At 34.0% G+C, this 15,814-nt stretch overlaps 1 protein-coding gene across 1 annotated transcript in view; it reads left to right on the forward strand.

The window, feature by feature from the left end:
• MALRD1 (MAM and LDL receptor class A domain containing 1) overlaps nt 1-15,814 on the forward strand; it is a 628,554-nt gene that overhangs the window by 283,907 nt on the left and 328,833 nt on the right. Inside the window, exons 25-26 of the mRNA XM_059059255.2 lie at nt 9,227-9,474; nt 13,028-13,319. Of these exons, the coding sequence (XP_058915238.1) occupies nt 9,227-9,474; nt 13,028-13,319 (540 nt within the window). The remainder of the gene's footprint in view (nt 1-9,226; nt 9,475-13,027; nt 13,320-15,814) is intronic.

Here is a 15,814-nt window from a genome sequence, read left to right on the forward strand (position 1 = left end):
ATAAAAATAATAAATGGATGATCTAAATCTTGCAATAACATTAATTACATCAAATGTAAGTAGCCTAAATACACCAATTAAAATGCCAAGATTTATGAATAGATTTTTTTTTTTTTTTTTTTTTTTTTGCGGTATGCGGGCCTCTCACTGCTGTGGCCTCTCCCGCTGCGGAGCACAGGCTCCGGACGCGCAGGCCCAGCGGCCATGGCTCACGGGCTTAGTTGCTCCGCGGCATGTGGGATCTTCCCGGACCAGGGCACGAACCCGTGTCCCCTCCATCGGCAGCTGGACTCCCAACCACTGCGCCACCAGGGAAGCCCATGAATAGATTTTTTAAAAACATGATACAACAATTTGCTTGGCGTGTACTTTTATATCCTTTCACTTCTAACCTATCTCTGAGTTTATATTTAAAATATTTCTCTTGAAAAAGCAAATAAAAGGCCTTCATAGTTTCTAAATTAATATAAAAATAGACTTTTGGAAAAAGAACATAAGAAATGGTAGGGGGACATTTCATTATAATAAAGCTGTCAATTTATCAAGAAAACGTTAACAATCAAAAATATGTATTTTTAACAGAGCTTCAAAATGCCTGAAATAAAGTCTGACAGAACTAAAATAAAAATATAAAAATTCACAATCGTAGTCAGAAATTTTGTCACCTCTCTCATGAACTCACAGAATGCCAAGACAAAATATTCATAAGGATATAGGAAATCTGAATTGTACTAGCAACTACCTTTATCTAATTTAGCTATAGCTCACTCCTCAGTAAACACATTCTTTTCCAAGTGTGAATGGAATGTTCATACCAAATGACCACATGCTAAGGCATAAAACAAGTATAAATAAATATCAAAGGATTAAATATTAACAGAGTATGCTATCTGATCACACCATAATTGATATATCAATAATAATATATATTTATAAAATGTCCAAATTTGGGCAGAGAAATAACTCACTGAAAAATAATGAATACATCCAAAGGAGAAATCACAAACAAAGAGGAAAGTATTTCGAAATGAATGATAATTAAAATTCACAGATGAATAAAATATGGTTAGAATTCCTGCTAAATCAGTGGTTAAAAGGAAATACATAGCAGTAAGTATTTATATTACAAAGCAAGATCAAAAATCATTGATCTGAGTTTCCAAATTAAGAAGATTGAAAAACAAAACAATGAAATCAAACACAAAGTAATTATATGGAAGGAAAAAGTAAAGATTAGGGCACAAATAAAAAATAGTAAATATTTAAACAAAAGGAGAATATTAAAAAGGCCAAAATTGTTTATTTGAAAGATTAATAAATTTAATAAACCCCTGAATAAACTGATTAAAATTAAAGACAGAAAACACAATTTACTAATGTCAGGAATAAAAGAGTAAAGATCACCACAAACTCTACTGACATTAAAAGCTTAGTAAGGAATAGCTATTATAAATAATAACTTCATTCCTAAAAAAATCAACAGCTTGGAAGAAATGAGCAAAAACTTTAAAATGACAAAACTGAAACAAATCTGAATAAGACTACATCTGTTACAGAAATTGAATTTATAATAAAACATTTTCCACATACCTATAGTTAATCTCAGATGACTTCATGGGTGAAATCTATCAAACTTGTAATATAATACCAACTTGCCCAGGACTCTCAGAACATAAATTAGGAAAAGGGAACACTTCCCAACTCATTTTATGATACCAGTATAAGGCTGATGCCAAAGTCAGACTAGCAGCTATAAGAAGAGAAATTTAGAAATCAATTACCCTGATGAACACAGATGCAAAAATCTTTAATAATGTATTTTACAAAGGGATATGTTTGACTTAATGTTCAAAAAATGAAATAATGAAAAAAATCCACACCTGAACAGAAAAAGAAGAAAATTCATGTGGTCTCCTCATTTAGGTTCAGGAAAGGCATCAATGAACATTCAATACTCTGTCGTGATAAAACTTTTTGTAAACAAGGAGCTTTCTCAGACTGACAAAGGAGAGCTGTGAAGAACATATAGCTGATATCATACTTAAAGTGAAATATTGAATACTTTCACCCTAAGGCTGGGAATAGAGTGAAAATAATGTAAATATAAGTATAAATTAAAAACTAAATAACTAATTAAATAAAGTGAAGGCAAAGCTCTTCTTTACATTAGAAAACCAACTTACGGGTAATGAACTGTTAGAAAATAATGGGTAGACCACATAATCTAGCAATCCTACTTCTGAGTATATATCCAAAAGAATTGAAATAAAGATCTTGAAGAGATATCAGCACTCCCGTGTTCATTGTGGCATTATTCGCAGTAGCCAAGATATCAACACAAGCTAAATGTACACTGATGAATGAATGAATAAAGAAAACGTGGTATATACATACAGTGGAATATTATGTTGTCATAAAAAGAAGGAGGTCCTACCATATATGATAACATGAATGAACCTGGAATGTCCTCAGTGAGATAAGACACTGACAAAAGGGCAAACACTGCATGACTGCACTTATATGAAGCATCTAGAGTCAAACTCATAGGAGCAGAGAGTAGAGTGGTAATTGCCAGGATCTAGGGAGAGAGGGAAAATGGGGAGCTGTTATTCAATGGTACACAGTCTCAGTTACTCAGGATGAAAAGGTTCTAGAGATCTGCTGTACAGCGTAGGTCCTGTAGTTAACAACACTGTGTTATACATGTACAATTTTGTTAAGAGGATAAATCTCACGTTAAGTGTTCTTACCACAAGAAGAAAAGGAAAGGAGGGAGGGAGAGAGGAAGGGAGGAAGGAAATCGTTAGTGGAAGTTAAAACTAGTTGCTAAATATTTGACAAGGGAGGCATATTTTCATTGTCACCTGTATTTGCATACAAATTAATAATTATTTAAGGAAAAAGTTACTTTTTAGTAGAGAGATGTGACTGATTCCACCTTAACCTGTTGTTCAAAGTGAACACCAAGGATATTAGGACAAATTAATATCATGCCTCCTGACACCATGTGTGAGAAGGATCCAAGTTTACTTCGGTGGGATTCCTGCTAAAATGCATGACCTGAATCTAATCATAAGAATTCCTCAAACACAAATTCAAATACTTGCTAAAATAACTGGCCTTCCCTCATGGAATATATCCAGGCAAAGGAAGAAAAAGATTCATGACAACTTAATATAATGTATGATCTATTTTGGATTGGATTCTGAACCAAGGACTACAAAGGAAGTAGGTAGGATAATTGACAAATTTAAATATGAACAGTGGATTCGATATTAATGTCCCATTTTCTGGTTCTACGATTTTGCTGTCATTATGTAAGGAAACATCTTTGTTTATAGGAAAGAAACATGAAAGTGTTGATAAAATGATTATCTCTAATTTACTTTCAAATCCTTCTGAAAATGCATGTATAGAGATGTATATCCATATGTAGGTAGAACAAATGGGGAAATAGAAATATTTGTGAATTTAGAGAATAGATGGAAAATACTTATACTATTCTTACAACTTTTCTATGAGCTTGAAATTATTTCAAAATAAAATGTTACAAAGAATGTCATATTAAGAAAATCAAGAGAAAGAAATACTAACGTGGAAACAAAAGCAATTCAAATGATAAATACAAGAGTATGTTATTTTTAAAAATAGACAAAACTCCAATTTTTTAATTTTAAAAAAGGAGGAAAAACACAAATGCAGGTTTGCTAAAGGGGAATTAATAAGTATATGGAGACCAATAACTGCACTAGTTTGGAGATGTCAATGAAATGGTTAATTTTTTCGGAGAAAAATGACCAAAATCAAACTAATGGAGGAGAAAACCTGAATAGACAATTAACTATCAAATAAAGTTATCAACACATGTCCCTCAATTTTGTCTCCTGAGATAGATACTGCTGAGTTCTATCAAATTTTGATGAACTGATAATGTCCAAAGAAACTATTCTAACCATATGAAATGATAGAATTTATTTTATGAAACTAATGTATCACTGACAATGAAGCCTCCAGAAATTAGAAAAGTATGAAAACTATAGTTAAAATTCCTTGTGAATATAAATGTGCAAAACTTAAAACATGAGCAAACTCAATTCAGTAATGTAATAATTACATCATGTGCTTTGAGATGAGGATCTTGCAACATTTTAAGGATATTTTAAAGTAACAACTGTTCATGTAACCAAATAAGTCACTGAAACGTGTCACAATAAACTGATAGGTTCTGAAAATATTCAGTTAAATTTAACAACCATTTATTATAATATACATAGAATGGTATTACTTTAACATATTTAAAATGATATATCAAATTAAAGAAGGAAACAATGGAAGTATTCCCATTAAAATCATGATCATGTCAAGAACTATTTGACACTATATTACTATTTGTATTCTTTTTGTGGTCATGGTTGATATGTAAGACATAAAATGAAATAAAGGAATACCCAATTATATTTATTTTCTTTTTTATTGTATTATAATTGACATATAACATTAGTTTCAGGTATACAGCATAAGGATTCAATATGAGTATATACTGCAAAATGATTACCACAATAAGTCTAGTTAACATCCATCCTCATACATAGTTACAAATATTTTTTTTGTGATGAGAACTTTTAAGATCTTCTCTCTTAGCAATTTATAATTATTTTCTAATGATATGATTTTATACCTTAAAAGCCCAAGAGATTTACTTTAAAAAATGTAAACATTCCAGTACTGAGTTATATAGTGTACCCCCGTAAATTGCAACTAGAACCTGTGAATGTCACCTTATTTGGTAACAGGGTCTGTGCAGAGGTAATGAATTAAAGTGAAGTCATATTGGATTAAGTGGGTTCAGACCCAATGATTGGTGTCCTTATAAGAAGAAATATGAACAGAGACACTCAGAGGGAAAACGATGTGATAACACACAGGGCAAATGCCATGTAGCTGGAATGGTGTGGTCAAGCCAAGGAATGCTCAGATTGCCAGTAACCACCAGTAGCAAGAAACAGGTAAGGAAGGATTCTCCCCTAGAGCCGGTAGGGTGAACATGGTACTGCTGATACCTTGATTTCAGATCTTTAGCCTGAACAACTGAGAGAGAATACCTTTCTGTTGTTTAAAGCCACCCCGTTTGTTGTACTTTGTTGCAACAGCCCTAAGAAATGAATACAATTCCCAAAGTCACATAGCTAGAAAAGTGCCCCACTCAGAACTGATGGAAATGAACTTCTCTAATTATGCTTTTTGCTAGTTTGTTTTTAATTAGGATTTGTGAACTTGCTCTGTGCATTACCAGTAGTGTAGTAATCTAAAGATGTTCATAGTTCTAATAAGTAAGTAAAAAGTTTCCTTAGTCAAATAAATAGGGAATATACTTGTTGTATAAAGAAATAGTTTCTATACTGTTGGAATTCATGGAGGCTTTAATACACTAATGTATTTTAAAATCTCTCAGAGAGATATAATTTATAGGATTTATCATATTCTCTTAGCAAGAGAATATGTTCTTCAAACATTCTTCCTTTGCACAACAAACTGACATCCATAGAACGTTCATATTCATATGAACAGAGTTAAAAGACGTGATGAATGACATCCTGCCACCTCAAGAAGAATCAAGCCAAACTGGATGACTGCCATCTTCATGTAGCTACTTACCCTAGAGGAGGAGGTCTTTTAGAGCATTTCTTTATAGACATACGCATTTTGTTATCCTTCATTATTTGTAGATTTATTTTATTGCAGCCGCCATCCCCAACTGCTGCATACCACATTATAAAGGGGAGTACTGGTACAGGGGCTGTGTCATATCATTCTGCTACTTACAGGGTAATACTGAGCAAAGTACTTTAACTCTGAACTCCAGCTATCTCTTAAACCAAAGTAAGAACAGTAACAATTATGTAGAGATGTGGGAATTAAGTGAAATAAAACATATGAAGAGACTACTCAGGCCCTGATATACGTTATACTCAATACACAGAAGCCCTGTTTCCAGGCAGTTTCCCATCTTCTTAAATGTGCTTTATTAATAGAATATGCTCAATAAATCCTAATTCAAAAGGATACATGCACCCCAATGTTCATAGCAGCATTATTTACAGTTGCCAAGATACAGAAACAACCTAAGTGTCTATCAACAGATGAATGAATAAAGAAGATATAACACACATTACACACACACACACACACACACACACACACACACACACACATAAATATATACATATACCATGCAACACTACTGGCCATAAAAAAGAATGAAATTTTGCCATTTGTAGTAACATGGATGGACTTGGAGGGCATTATGCTAAATGAAATTAGTCAGACAGAGGAAGATATACTGCACGATATTACTTACATGTGGAATCTAAAAACTACAACAAGCTAGTGAATAAAACAAAAAAGAAGACGACTCACAGATACTGAGAACCAACTAGTGGTTACCAGTGGGGAGAGGGAAGGGGGGAGGGGCAATTTAGGGGTAGGGGAGTCAGAGATACAAGCTATTAGGTGTAAAATAAGCTACAAGGATATATTATACAACACAGGGAATACAGCCAATATTTTATAATAACTATAAATGGAGTATAACTTAAAAATTGTGAATCACTATATTGTACACCTATAACATACACTCTTTTACAGAAACTATATATCAATTTAAAAAATAAAAATTTTATATGAAATGAATAAATGAATAGAATGATATCTTTTAAAAATTTGATGGTAGGATCTTAAAAGGCATTAGGTTGTGTTCTTTCAAAATTATGTCTGTTTTAAATGAAACATTTTTATACTTATAAAGATATTGATCGATGGAAAAATTATAGCATTTGGAAAGGGAGAAACTGGTTTGATTGATGATACAGCTGTAGACAAAGGGATCATTTTCTTCCTGATGGCACACCTGTCTGGCACTGACATTAATTGCTCCATGAAATGCCAGGAATTGGCATCTGCACAGAAGACTATTTGCTACTTGTCTCGCATGGCACCTGTGGGAAATAGTAGAAAATGAAATTATAAGTTGCTCCCGCTTACCATAGTGATGTGAAATTCAAACAACTTAGGCCTGCTTGCTGTGTTTTCCTCCACTGATATTTTAGAATTAAACTTTCCAAGGAAATATATCTTCAAAACTATAGTAAATATCAAAATCAAAAATATGATTTACACTATAGAGATTCATGTAGCAGTATTTGTACGTTTTTTTTTTTTTTAACAAATCTGTTTTTCAACAACACACATCATTTCCTTATACAAATGGCCTTTCTAGATGCTGGTCTATATGGAAATCTGGTCCTCATGGGCTGCTAAATTTTCCAACATAAGGACAACTGAATTAGTTACTTCATTTTATATTCTTAACCAAGATAAGAGTTCAGATTATAAACAAGATGGTGAGTTGGGGTTCATTATTATTTTAGTGAGATTTACTTCCCAGTCCTTTGAGAGGATACTTGGAGAACTTTAGTATTCTGAACTAAAAGAGGTTGTAGGAATTACAGTCTATTTTAGGACAGAGTAAATTTTCAAAATAAGTTTCAAATATAATTTAAAAACTGAATTAACAGTTGAATAGAAAATAGGACCCAAATACATGTTGTCTACAAGAAACCCACTTTGAATAGAAAGATATTTATAGGTTAAAGGTAAATGTATGTAGAAATATATACCATGCTTACATGAATCGAAAGAAAGCAGGAATAGCTATTTTAATTTCAGACAGAACAGACTTCAAAGGAAGGAACATTATCAGGGATAGATAAGGGCATTACACAACAGTAAAGGGGTCACTTTTTTAAGAAGACATGACAATCCCTAACATGTATGTACCTAACAACAGAATGTCAACCTGTATGACATAAAAAACTTCTAGAACTGCAAAGAAAAGAGATGAATCCATTATCATAGTTGGAGATTTTCACACCCCACTATCAGAAATGGATACATCCAGCAGGCAGAAAATCAATAAGGACATAGTTGGACTCAGAATTCTTACTATCCTGGAAATGGAAGAAAAACTTTAGCAATGTTAATAATAAAATATTTTTTAAATACCTGGGAGATAGTTGATATTTAATGTAACTCAACATATTTAATTTCTGCAGCTTATTATAATAAATTAAATCATTACAGTTTTAACCTTACTTTTCTGTTTCACAGTTTTCTTATCTCTAAAATAAGTTTATGTTTTAAAAAATAATTACAATGATTAATAACTTTTGCTTTAGGAAGTATTTCCCAGCTAAACTGTGTTGCAGAATAATAAACTTGCTGAATTCCCTACCAAGATCTGAGAAGCAAAGATGAGAAGAGAGAAGAAATAAATTACATTGACCAAATGGGTGTTTGCAGGGGGAAATGTGTGTAATGCTGAGATATTTTCTCATGGATTTTGACACAGGGACCAGACTATTGAAGAAATAAACTTAAATGAGCCATGGAAATAGCTGTGTGTAACAAACTAAACTATTCTATTTTAATGTTGCTGTCAGGATAATATTGTAAGGTTTCTAACATTACATGATGTGGCAGGATTACTGCAAATTTTTCAATTTTTTAATTGAAGTATTGTTGATTTACAATGTTGTGTTAATTACTGCTGTACAGCAAAGTGATTCCATTATACATACATATACATTCCTTTTTATATTCTTTTCCATTATAGTTTGTCACAGGATATTGAATATAGTTCTCTGTGCTCTAGAGTAGGACCTTGTTTATCCATTCTATATGTAAAAGCCACATAAGATTACTGTATTATTTTTCTTTTTTAGAAGTTCATTTATTTATTCAGTAAATTGAGCAATTATTTGCCAGGCACTGGGAATGTAACAACACAAGTGAGCAAATTCTCTCCTTTCTAACACATGCATTCTGATGAGTGAGGAGTGGGGGAAGACAACAAATAAGTAGGTAAAGCATATAATGTGTTAGAAAAGTGCCCCAAATAAAAATAAACAAGTGAAGCATGACAGAGTTGAGGATAGGAGATTTTACGTACACTGATAAATAAGGACCCACTGAGAAGGTGACGCTCAAATACAGATCTGATAGAAGTGAGTGGACAGGCCATTTGGGAAAGAATCCAGGCAGAGAGAGTAGCAAGTTCAAAGATCCTGAAACATGAGTGTGTTTAATAAGATTACTGTAATTTGTGATTGCATGCTTTATCTACTAATTTCCTTTTTCTCTCCACCATAAATTGGAAAAGGTTTTCCAGGTACCTCCAGCGGGTGCTGTGATTTTGAGTTCGATCTTTGTTCCTGGAAGCAGGAGCAGGATGATGACTTTGACTGGAACCTGAAGGCCAGCAGCGTCCCTGCCTCAGGCACAGAGCCAGCTGCTGACCACACCTTGCGAAATTCATCTGGTCATTACATCTTTATAAAAAGCTTGTTCCCGCAGCAGCCCATGAGAGCAGCCAGAATTTCAAGCCCGGTCATAAGCAGAAGAAGCAAAAACTGCAAGGTATGGGGGAAAAAAACCCAGAAATATTATGAACAACTTCTGATGGAGTTAAGTACATAAAACGAAATGGCCAGCACCAGACCAACAAAGGAGTTTGAATGTATTCAACTTGGAATATGTAGAAAGTGAAGTAAGGGTGAAAGGGAAGGATCATTAGAGCTGTTGGAAGAATTTATCCTGTGGATAAGTTCCATAGATAAGGAATTTTGGAAACCATTGGAAAATGTCATGGTTATTATCCATAACCATGGGTGGAACACAAGAAGTAAAATATCAGTTGTGTCCACTCAGGGAACTTGGTACTTATTGGAATTATGGGAATTTCATCATAAGAAAGAGAATTAAACAATGAGAAATAGTATAAAGTTAAATATTTCCAAGAACTAGTATGAGTCATAGTTGGCACCATGATACAGTGGTTGAAGACGTCTTCATGGAAAAGGAAAGACTGAAATTGACCCTTTAAGAAGTAGAATTTCTAGGGGCAGAAGAAAAAATGGTTTGGCCATTATGCTGTGGAAATTTGAAGAAAACATTTATAGAGTTAAAAGTATAAATAGAGTTGTATGGATCTTCATATGATGACTATGCATTTGCAAGGACCTTCACTTTATTTATTGTTTGCATGCTTGTCTATTTTTATTGCCCAAAAGATTTGAGTCCACTAGGCTAGGGGCTAAATTTATCTTTACATATAAATTAAGCACTCACAGATGACTTCACAGAATCTTGCTTATAAGAGATTAATGCGTGAATAAATTTGCCATTTATTTATATTTACGGCAAGAAATGCAATCTCCATAAGTCTGAACACATGTATTCCGACTGGTGTATTCCCCAATGTCTGAACACTGAAAGGAAAACAAATTATATTCAGAAAGTTGCTAGACAATCAAAGAATCAGGCTGGGAGACAATAACATGATCTAAATCTCTATTCAAATTGTAATATTCTTATGTATCTGTCTCCACAATAGAGAGCCCTAACCCCAGAAGGGGACATATTAAATCTTTGCTCAAAGGCTCCCCAGCTGTACCTGTACCCATTACAGATGTTTGTTCCTCTGTTTTATACTGACCATCCATCACATCCTACCATTTTCCCAGGCTTAATACATGTTAAACCTTTAGTTTGTGTTAGGAGCTTTTCCGTGTCATCTTAAATTGATTTCATAGTTCAATTCTCAGGGAATAATCACATCTCTCTTCTCTCTTCAGGCAAATTTCATAGATTTTCTGCAAGAAAGTGAAACGCGCGGAGTTTTAAAGATGTAACTCAGTCAGCAGTCCCGAATGGATGTAATGAATCATACCCAATTATATTAAACTTTAATGTTTGGCAAACGTTGAGTTTTAGAAAAGCAAAGAAGTCAAATTGAAATTGTATATATTTCATGTTTAATTTTTAATCAGCTTTCTAACACTAGAACTAATTTGCAAATTTCAGAATATCTATGGGTATATAGATTTATAGATATAGACTCAACATATATAAAATCTGGTATGCTGGGATTTATTTTCAAGAAAGTATTGAGTAATTTGAAGGACATCAAAAACAGACTCCTTAGCTTTTCTTTTTAGACTTCCTCTAAGAATGTTCAAAAGATTTTTTTTTTCATACTGTAGTTACTAAGGGTCTCATTCATCTCTATTTTTCCCTGGTCCCAGCACTATAATTCCCACTGTTTAAAACACCTGTGTGAGAATAATGAAGTATGCCTAGGAGAAATGTCAAAAAATTAATGATGAATGGTTCACTTTATGAATATTTATGATATAGATTGAATACAAAGAAGTAAGCAAAGGTCATGCTGGGAATGATTGGGTCTCTCATATATAAAAATTTGTTTATCAGGTAAGCTTAGTGACCTTCCATATTTTCATGAAAATCCTTTCTGTCACTTGACCCTGTGGAAAACTTCAGGCAGAAAAAATCAAATTGGAGATTTTTCTTCCTTTTGAGGGATGGGTGGGAGGCAGGAAGGGATGCAGACATAGATTGATGAGGGTAGAGATCAAACCTCTGAGTAACTGAAATTTCTAGTGAAAATGCCTCCTTAGAAGAATTTAATACTTAAGAGATTTTTATTCACTCATGTTGCCCTGTGATTAGGTTACATTGTCATGAAGTGTTCTCTGTAGAAATGGAGTATTTAGATGCTTGTTTGCGTGTTGACCCAACGGCATCGTTCAGAAAATGGCCTCAAGAAGATAAGGAATATTTACTGTGACATAAAACATATGCCTTATGCTTTCTGTGCAAATAAGAAGACAAAACAAGGGAGAATACTGGGAAGACCACACCTATGACGGCAAGGGCTCCAGACAGACATGTGCTATGCCTCTTGGGTAGTTTCCTCTCTTGCCCATTGACGCTGCTCAAGAGGCTGGCCTCAGACTCTTTGTGTTTCTCACTTTGTGACACTCAGGTTTGACCAGTCCTCCCCAAACAAGCCAAAGTGGTCATAGAGCTCATGTTTTCCAACAGTAATGGATTACTCAATAGAAGAAACATTTTTGGATCATAGAATAATACCTGAAATTCAGGTATTATTCATCAGCTAGGAAATTTGCATAGAGTTACTTACATGGCTTAGCTCTTCTTGGCGCTCTTTGAAGTATGATTGCATATATTCTCTAATCACATTCTTTACCCTTTAAACACATTCATTTTTCTTTCTCTAGGATATAATATCCATGAGTGCTAGACTTTCCAAAATGTGATTTTCCTGTGTGAAGATCACCCACCATTACTCTTTTCCCTCATTCATAAAAAAGACAAGACAAAAGCTGAAAAACACTCCCAGTCCCTATTGTTCCTAACTCATAGTCTTATTCCTCCTAGAATTTCCCCTGACCTTCTCCATCTGCGTAACAATCACTAAAAATCTGGTAAACTACATCTTTGAAACATTGAAATGTTAATCCCTGGAAATACTTACATTAATTTTTACTTGGGGTACAACTCTGAAGTCTGCTCTTCTAAAGCATTTCAAGTAAAATTTAGAAATTGCTATTCTGGTGGTTTTGCTATGTATAGTACAGCCCTGAGGATCTTGTAGAACTAAAAATGTGCTTCAAGTGCAAGGATGTGGTGGAATAAGCAGTAAAGTACTCTGCTATTTTGAAGAAAATGATTTAAGTTTCATGAGATTAGAAATGATTTTCTTCAGTACCTGATATTTCTTAATCATGAAAAGTCTTTCTATATAATACATCATGTTTTAATGATATTTTTATTCCTTTGACAGTGGATCTTAAGAGTTTTTGGAGGAATCCTACTTTTATAAGTCACAGAAAGGAAGTGAACTCTGCTCATTTTTCAACTAAGTTTCTATTTGATCCTTATTGTGCTATTTTCCATGTTTTGCAACATATGATTTAAGGCTGGCCTAATTTCATTCATTGGTAGAGTACTCACAGAGCCGTAGAACATACAGATCTAATTTTCCTTCAGGAATCTGTTAAGAAAGGAGAGGACAATATGATATAATTGAAAATAAGGTGAAATTAATTGTATTAATTATATATAATATTCTGATTCTTGGTTACAGATCATTTTTCATTATCACATGTATGGACATGGCATTGGAGCGCTCACTTTGATCCAGGTATCAGTCTCAAACCAAACGAAGGTCCTACTTAACCTCACTGTAGAACAAGGCAATTTCTGGCAGCGGGAAGAATTATCCCTGTCTGGTGATGAGGACTTCCAACTCAAATTTGAAGGCAGAGTTGGGAAAGGCCACCATGGAGATATTGCACTGGATGACATTGTGCTTACAAAGAACTGTCTATCATTCCATCACTCCATGGAAGAGGAACTCAAAGTGCCTCTTCCAGCAGGTACATTTTAATTTGTTTGTGTGGTGCTTTTACAGAGTGGTAGGTGGGAAGGAAGGGAATGGAAAAGAAGTGACATAAACACCTAGTAAATCATTGTTTTCATAAAGAAAAATCTTTGTGAATCTAAAATGTTATCTTTCAAGTCTTTACTCATAAACTTGTCTTCCAACATTTCTCCAAGCTTTGGTATATTTACCAGTTCCCCAGTTCCGAGTTTAGTCAATTTCTTCTTAGATCAATAAACTAAGACTCCTTTGTTTTCAGTCTGATTCAGAATTCAGTCCTTAGTAAATGTCAATTCACTCTTAATACAATATAAGAACATCAAGAACAGACTTACTCAATTTTAATTAGATGTTACTGTGGCTATGTTATTTACTTTATTCTTTTTAGACCAATACTTTATTCATTTGAATGTTGAGTTTATATATTTAAATAGTTTAGATGATTGAATATGTCCATCCATTCACCTAAAAATTTAGGGGTAATCTGTCTAAATAATTAGATTATTGGTAGATGTCCAATATAATGCATACAGTGACAATATTGTAAGGAGTGGAAATAGCAAGTAGCATTAATTCATAAAATATTAGAGGATGAGATGAAAATGAAGTATATAGTGTTAAAAAGACAAAAGAACAAATTTTGGGACTTCCCTGGAGGTCCAGTGGTTAAGACTCTGCACTCTCAATGTAGGGGCCATGGGTTCAATCCTTGGCCTGGGAACTAAGCTCCCACATGCAGCATGGTGTGGCAAAAAAACAAAAACAAAAACAAATTTTATCAGTTGATAATATGACATATATTAATATTTAAACCATGCGTTTAGAGTAGAAAATAAAAGTGCCATTCATTTTGTATATAAATTATATCTTTTAATTAACAAAAACAAAAGTGCTTTAAGAAGAATGAACTAATTTGTTTGTACTGACTTTTAACATGGTGGGTGGAATGGGGAGCACTGCCATTTCTGCCATAACTTCCTCATATATTTTCAAGGGAGTGTTTTAATTTGGTTAAGAGTAGGTTTCTAGATAAATATTTTCCCATTGACACATAGTTAAGCCAGGCTCCTTGCCTGATGTTTCCAGCACTATATGGAATAGTACAGAGGAAAAGAAACATTTCAAGACTCTGTTGAGGGATGAGTATACTTATGTGAATTTAATGTAAAAGCATTTCAGATACCTCAGACTAATATACTTTCTTTTTCTTTTTTAACATCTTTATTGGAGTATAATTGCTGTACAACATTGTGTTACTTTCTACTGTATAACAAAGTGAATCAGTTATATGCAAACGTATATCCCCATATACCCTCCCTTTTGAGTCTCCCTCCCACCCTCCTTATCCCACCCCTCTAGGTGGTCACACAGCACCGAGCTGATCTCCCTGTACTATGCAGCTACTTCCCACTAGCTATCTATTTTACATTTGGTAATGTATATAGGTCAGTGTTGCTCTCTCACTTCGTACCAGCTTACCTTCCCCCACCCCATGTCCTCAAGTCCAGTCTCTATATCTGTGTCTTTATTCTGGTACTGCCCCTGGGTTCATCAGAACCATTTTTTTTTTAGACTCCATATATATGTGTTAGCATACAGTATTTGTTTTTCTCTTTCTGACTTACTTCACTCTGTATGACAGACTCTAGGTCCATCCACCTCGCTACAAATAACTCAATTTCATTTCTTTTTATGGTTGAATAATATTCCATTGTATATATGTGCCACATCTTCTTTATCCATTCATCTGTCGATGGACACTTGGATTGCTTCCATGTCCTGGCTATTGTAAATAGAGCTGCAATGAACACTGTGGTACATGACTCTTTTTGAATTATGGTTTTATCAGGGTATATGCCCAGTAGTGGGATGGCTGGGTCATATGGTAGCTCTATTTTTAGTTTTTTAAGGAACTTCCATACTGTTCTCCATAGTGGCTGTATCAATTTACATTCCCACCAGCAGTGGAAGAGTGTTCCCTTTTCTCCACACCCTCTCCAGCCTTTACTGTTTGTAGATATTTTGATGATGGCCATTCTGACTGGTGTGAGGTGATACCTTGTTGTAGTTTTGACTTGCATTTCTCTAATGATTAGTGATGTTGAGCATATTTTCATGTGTTTGTTAGCAATCTATATATCTTCTTTGGAGAAATGTCCATTTAGGTCTTCTGCCCATTTTTGGATTGGGTTGTTTATTTTTTGATATTGAGCTGCATGAGCTGCTTTTATATTTTGGAGATTAATCCTTTGTCAGTTGCTTCATTTGCCAATATTTTCTCCCATTCTGAGGGTTGTCTTTTCATCTTGTTTATGGTTTCCTTCTCTGTGCAAAAGCTTTTAAGTTTCATTAGGTCCCATTTGTTTATTTTTTGTTTTTATTTCCATTTCTCTAGGATGTGGGTCGATAAGGATCTTGCTGTGATTTATGTCATAGAGTGTTCTGCCTATGTTTTCCTCTAAGTGTTTTTATAGTGTCTGACCTTACACT

The sequence above is a fragment of the Kogia breviceps genome, chromosome 3, assembly GCF_026419965.1.
Source record: "Kogia breviceps isolate mKogBre1 chromosome 3, mKogBre1 haplotype 1, whole genome shotgun sequence".
NCBI classification, from domain to species: domain Eukaryota; kingdom Metazoa; phylum Chordata; class Mammalia; order Artiodactyla; family Physeteridae; genus Kogia; species Kogia breviceps.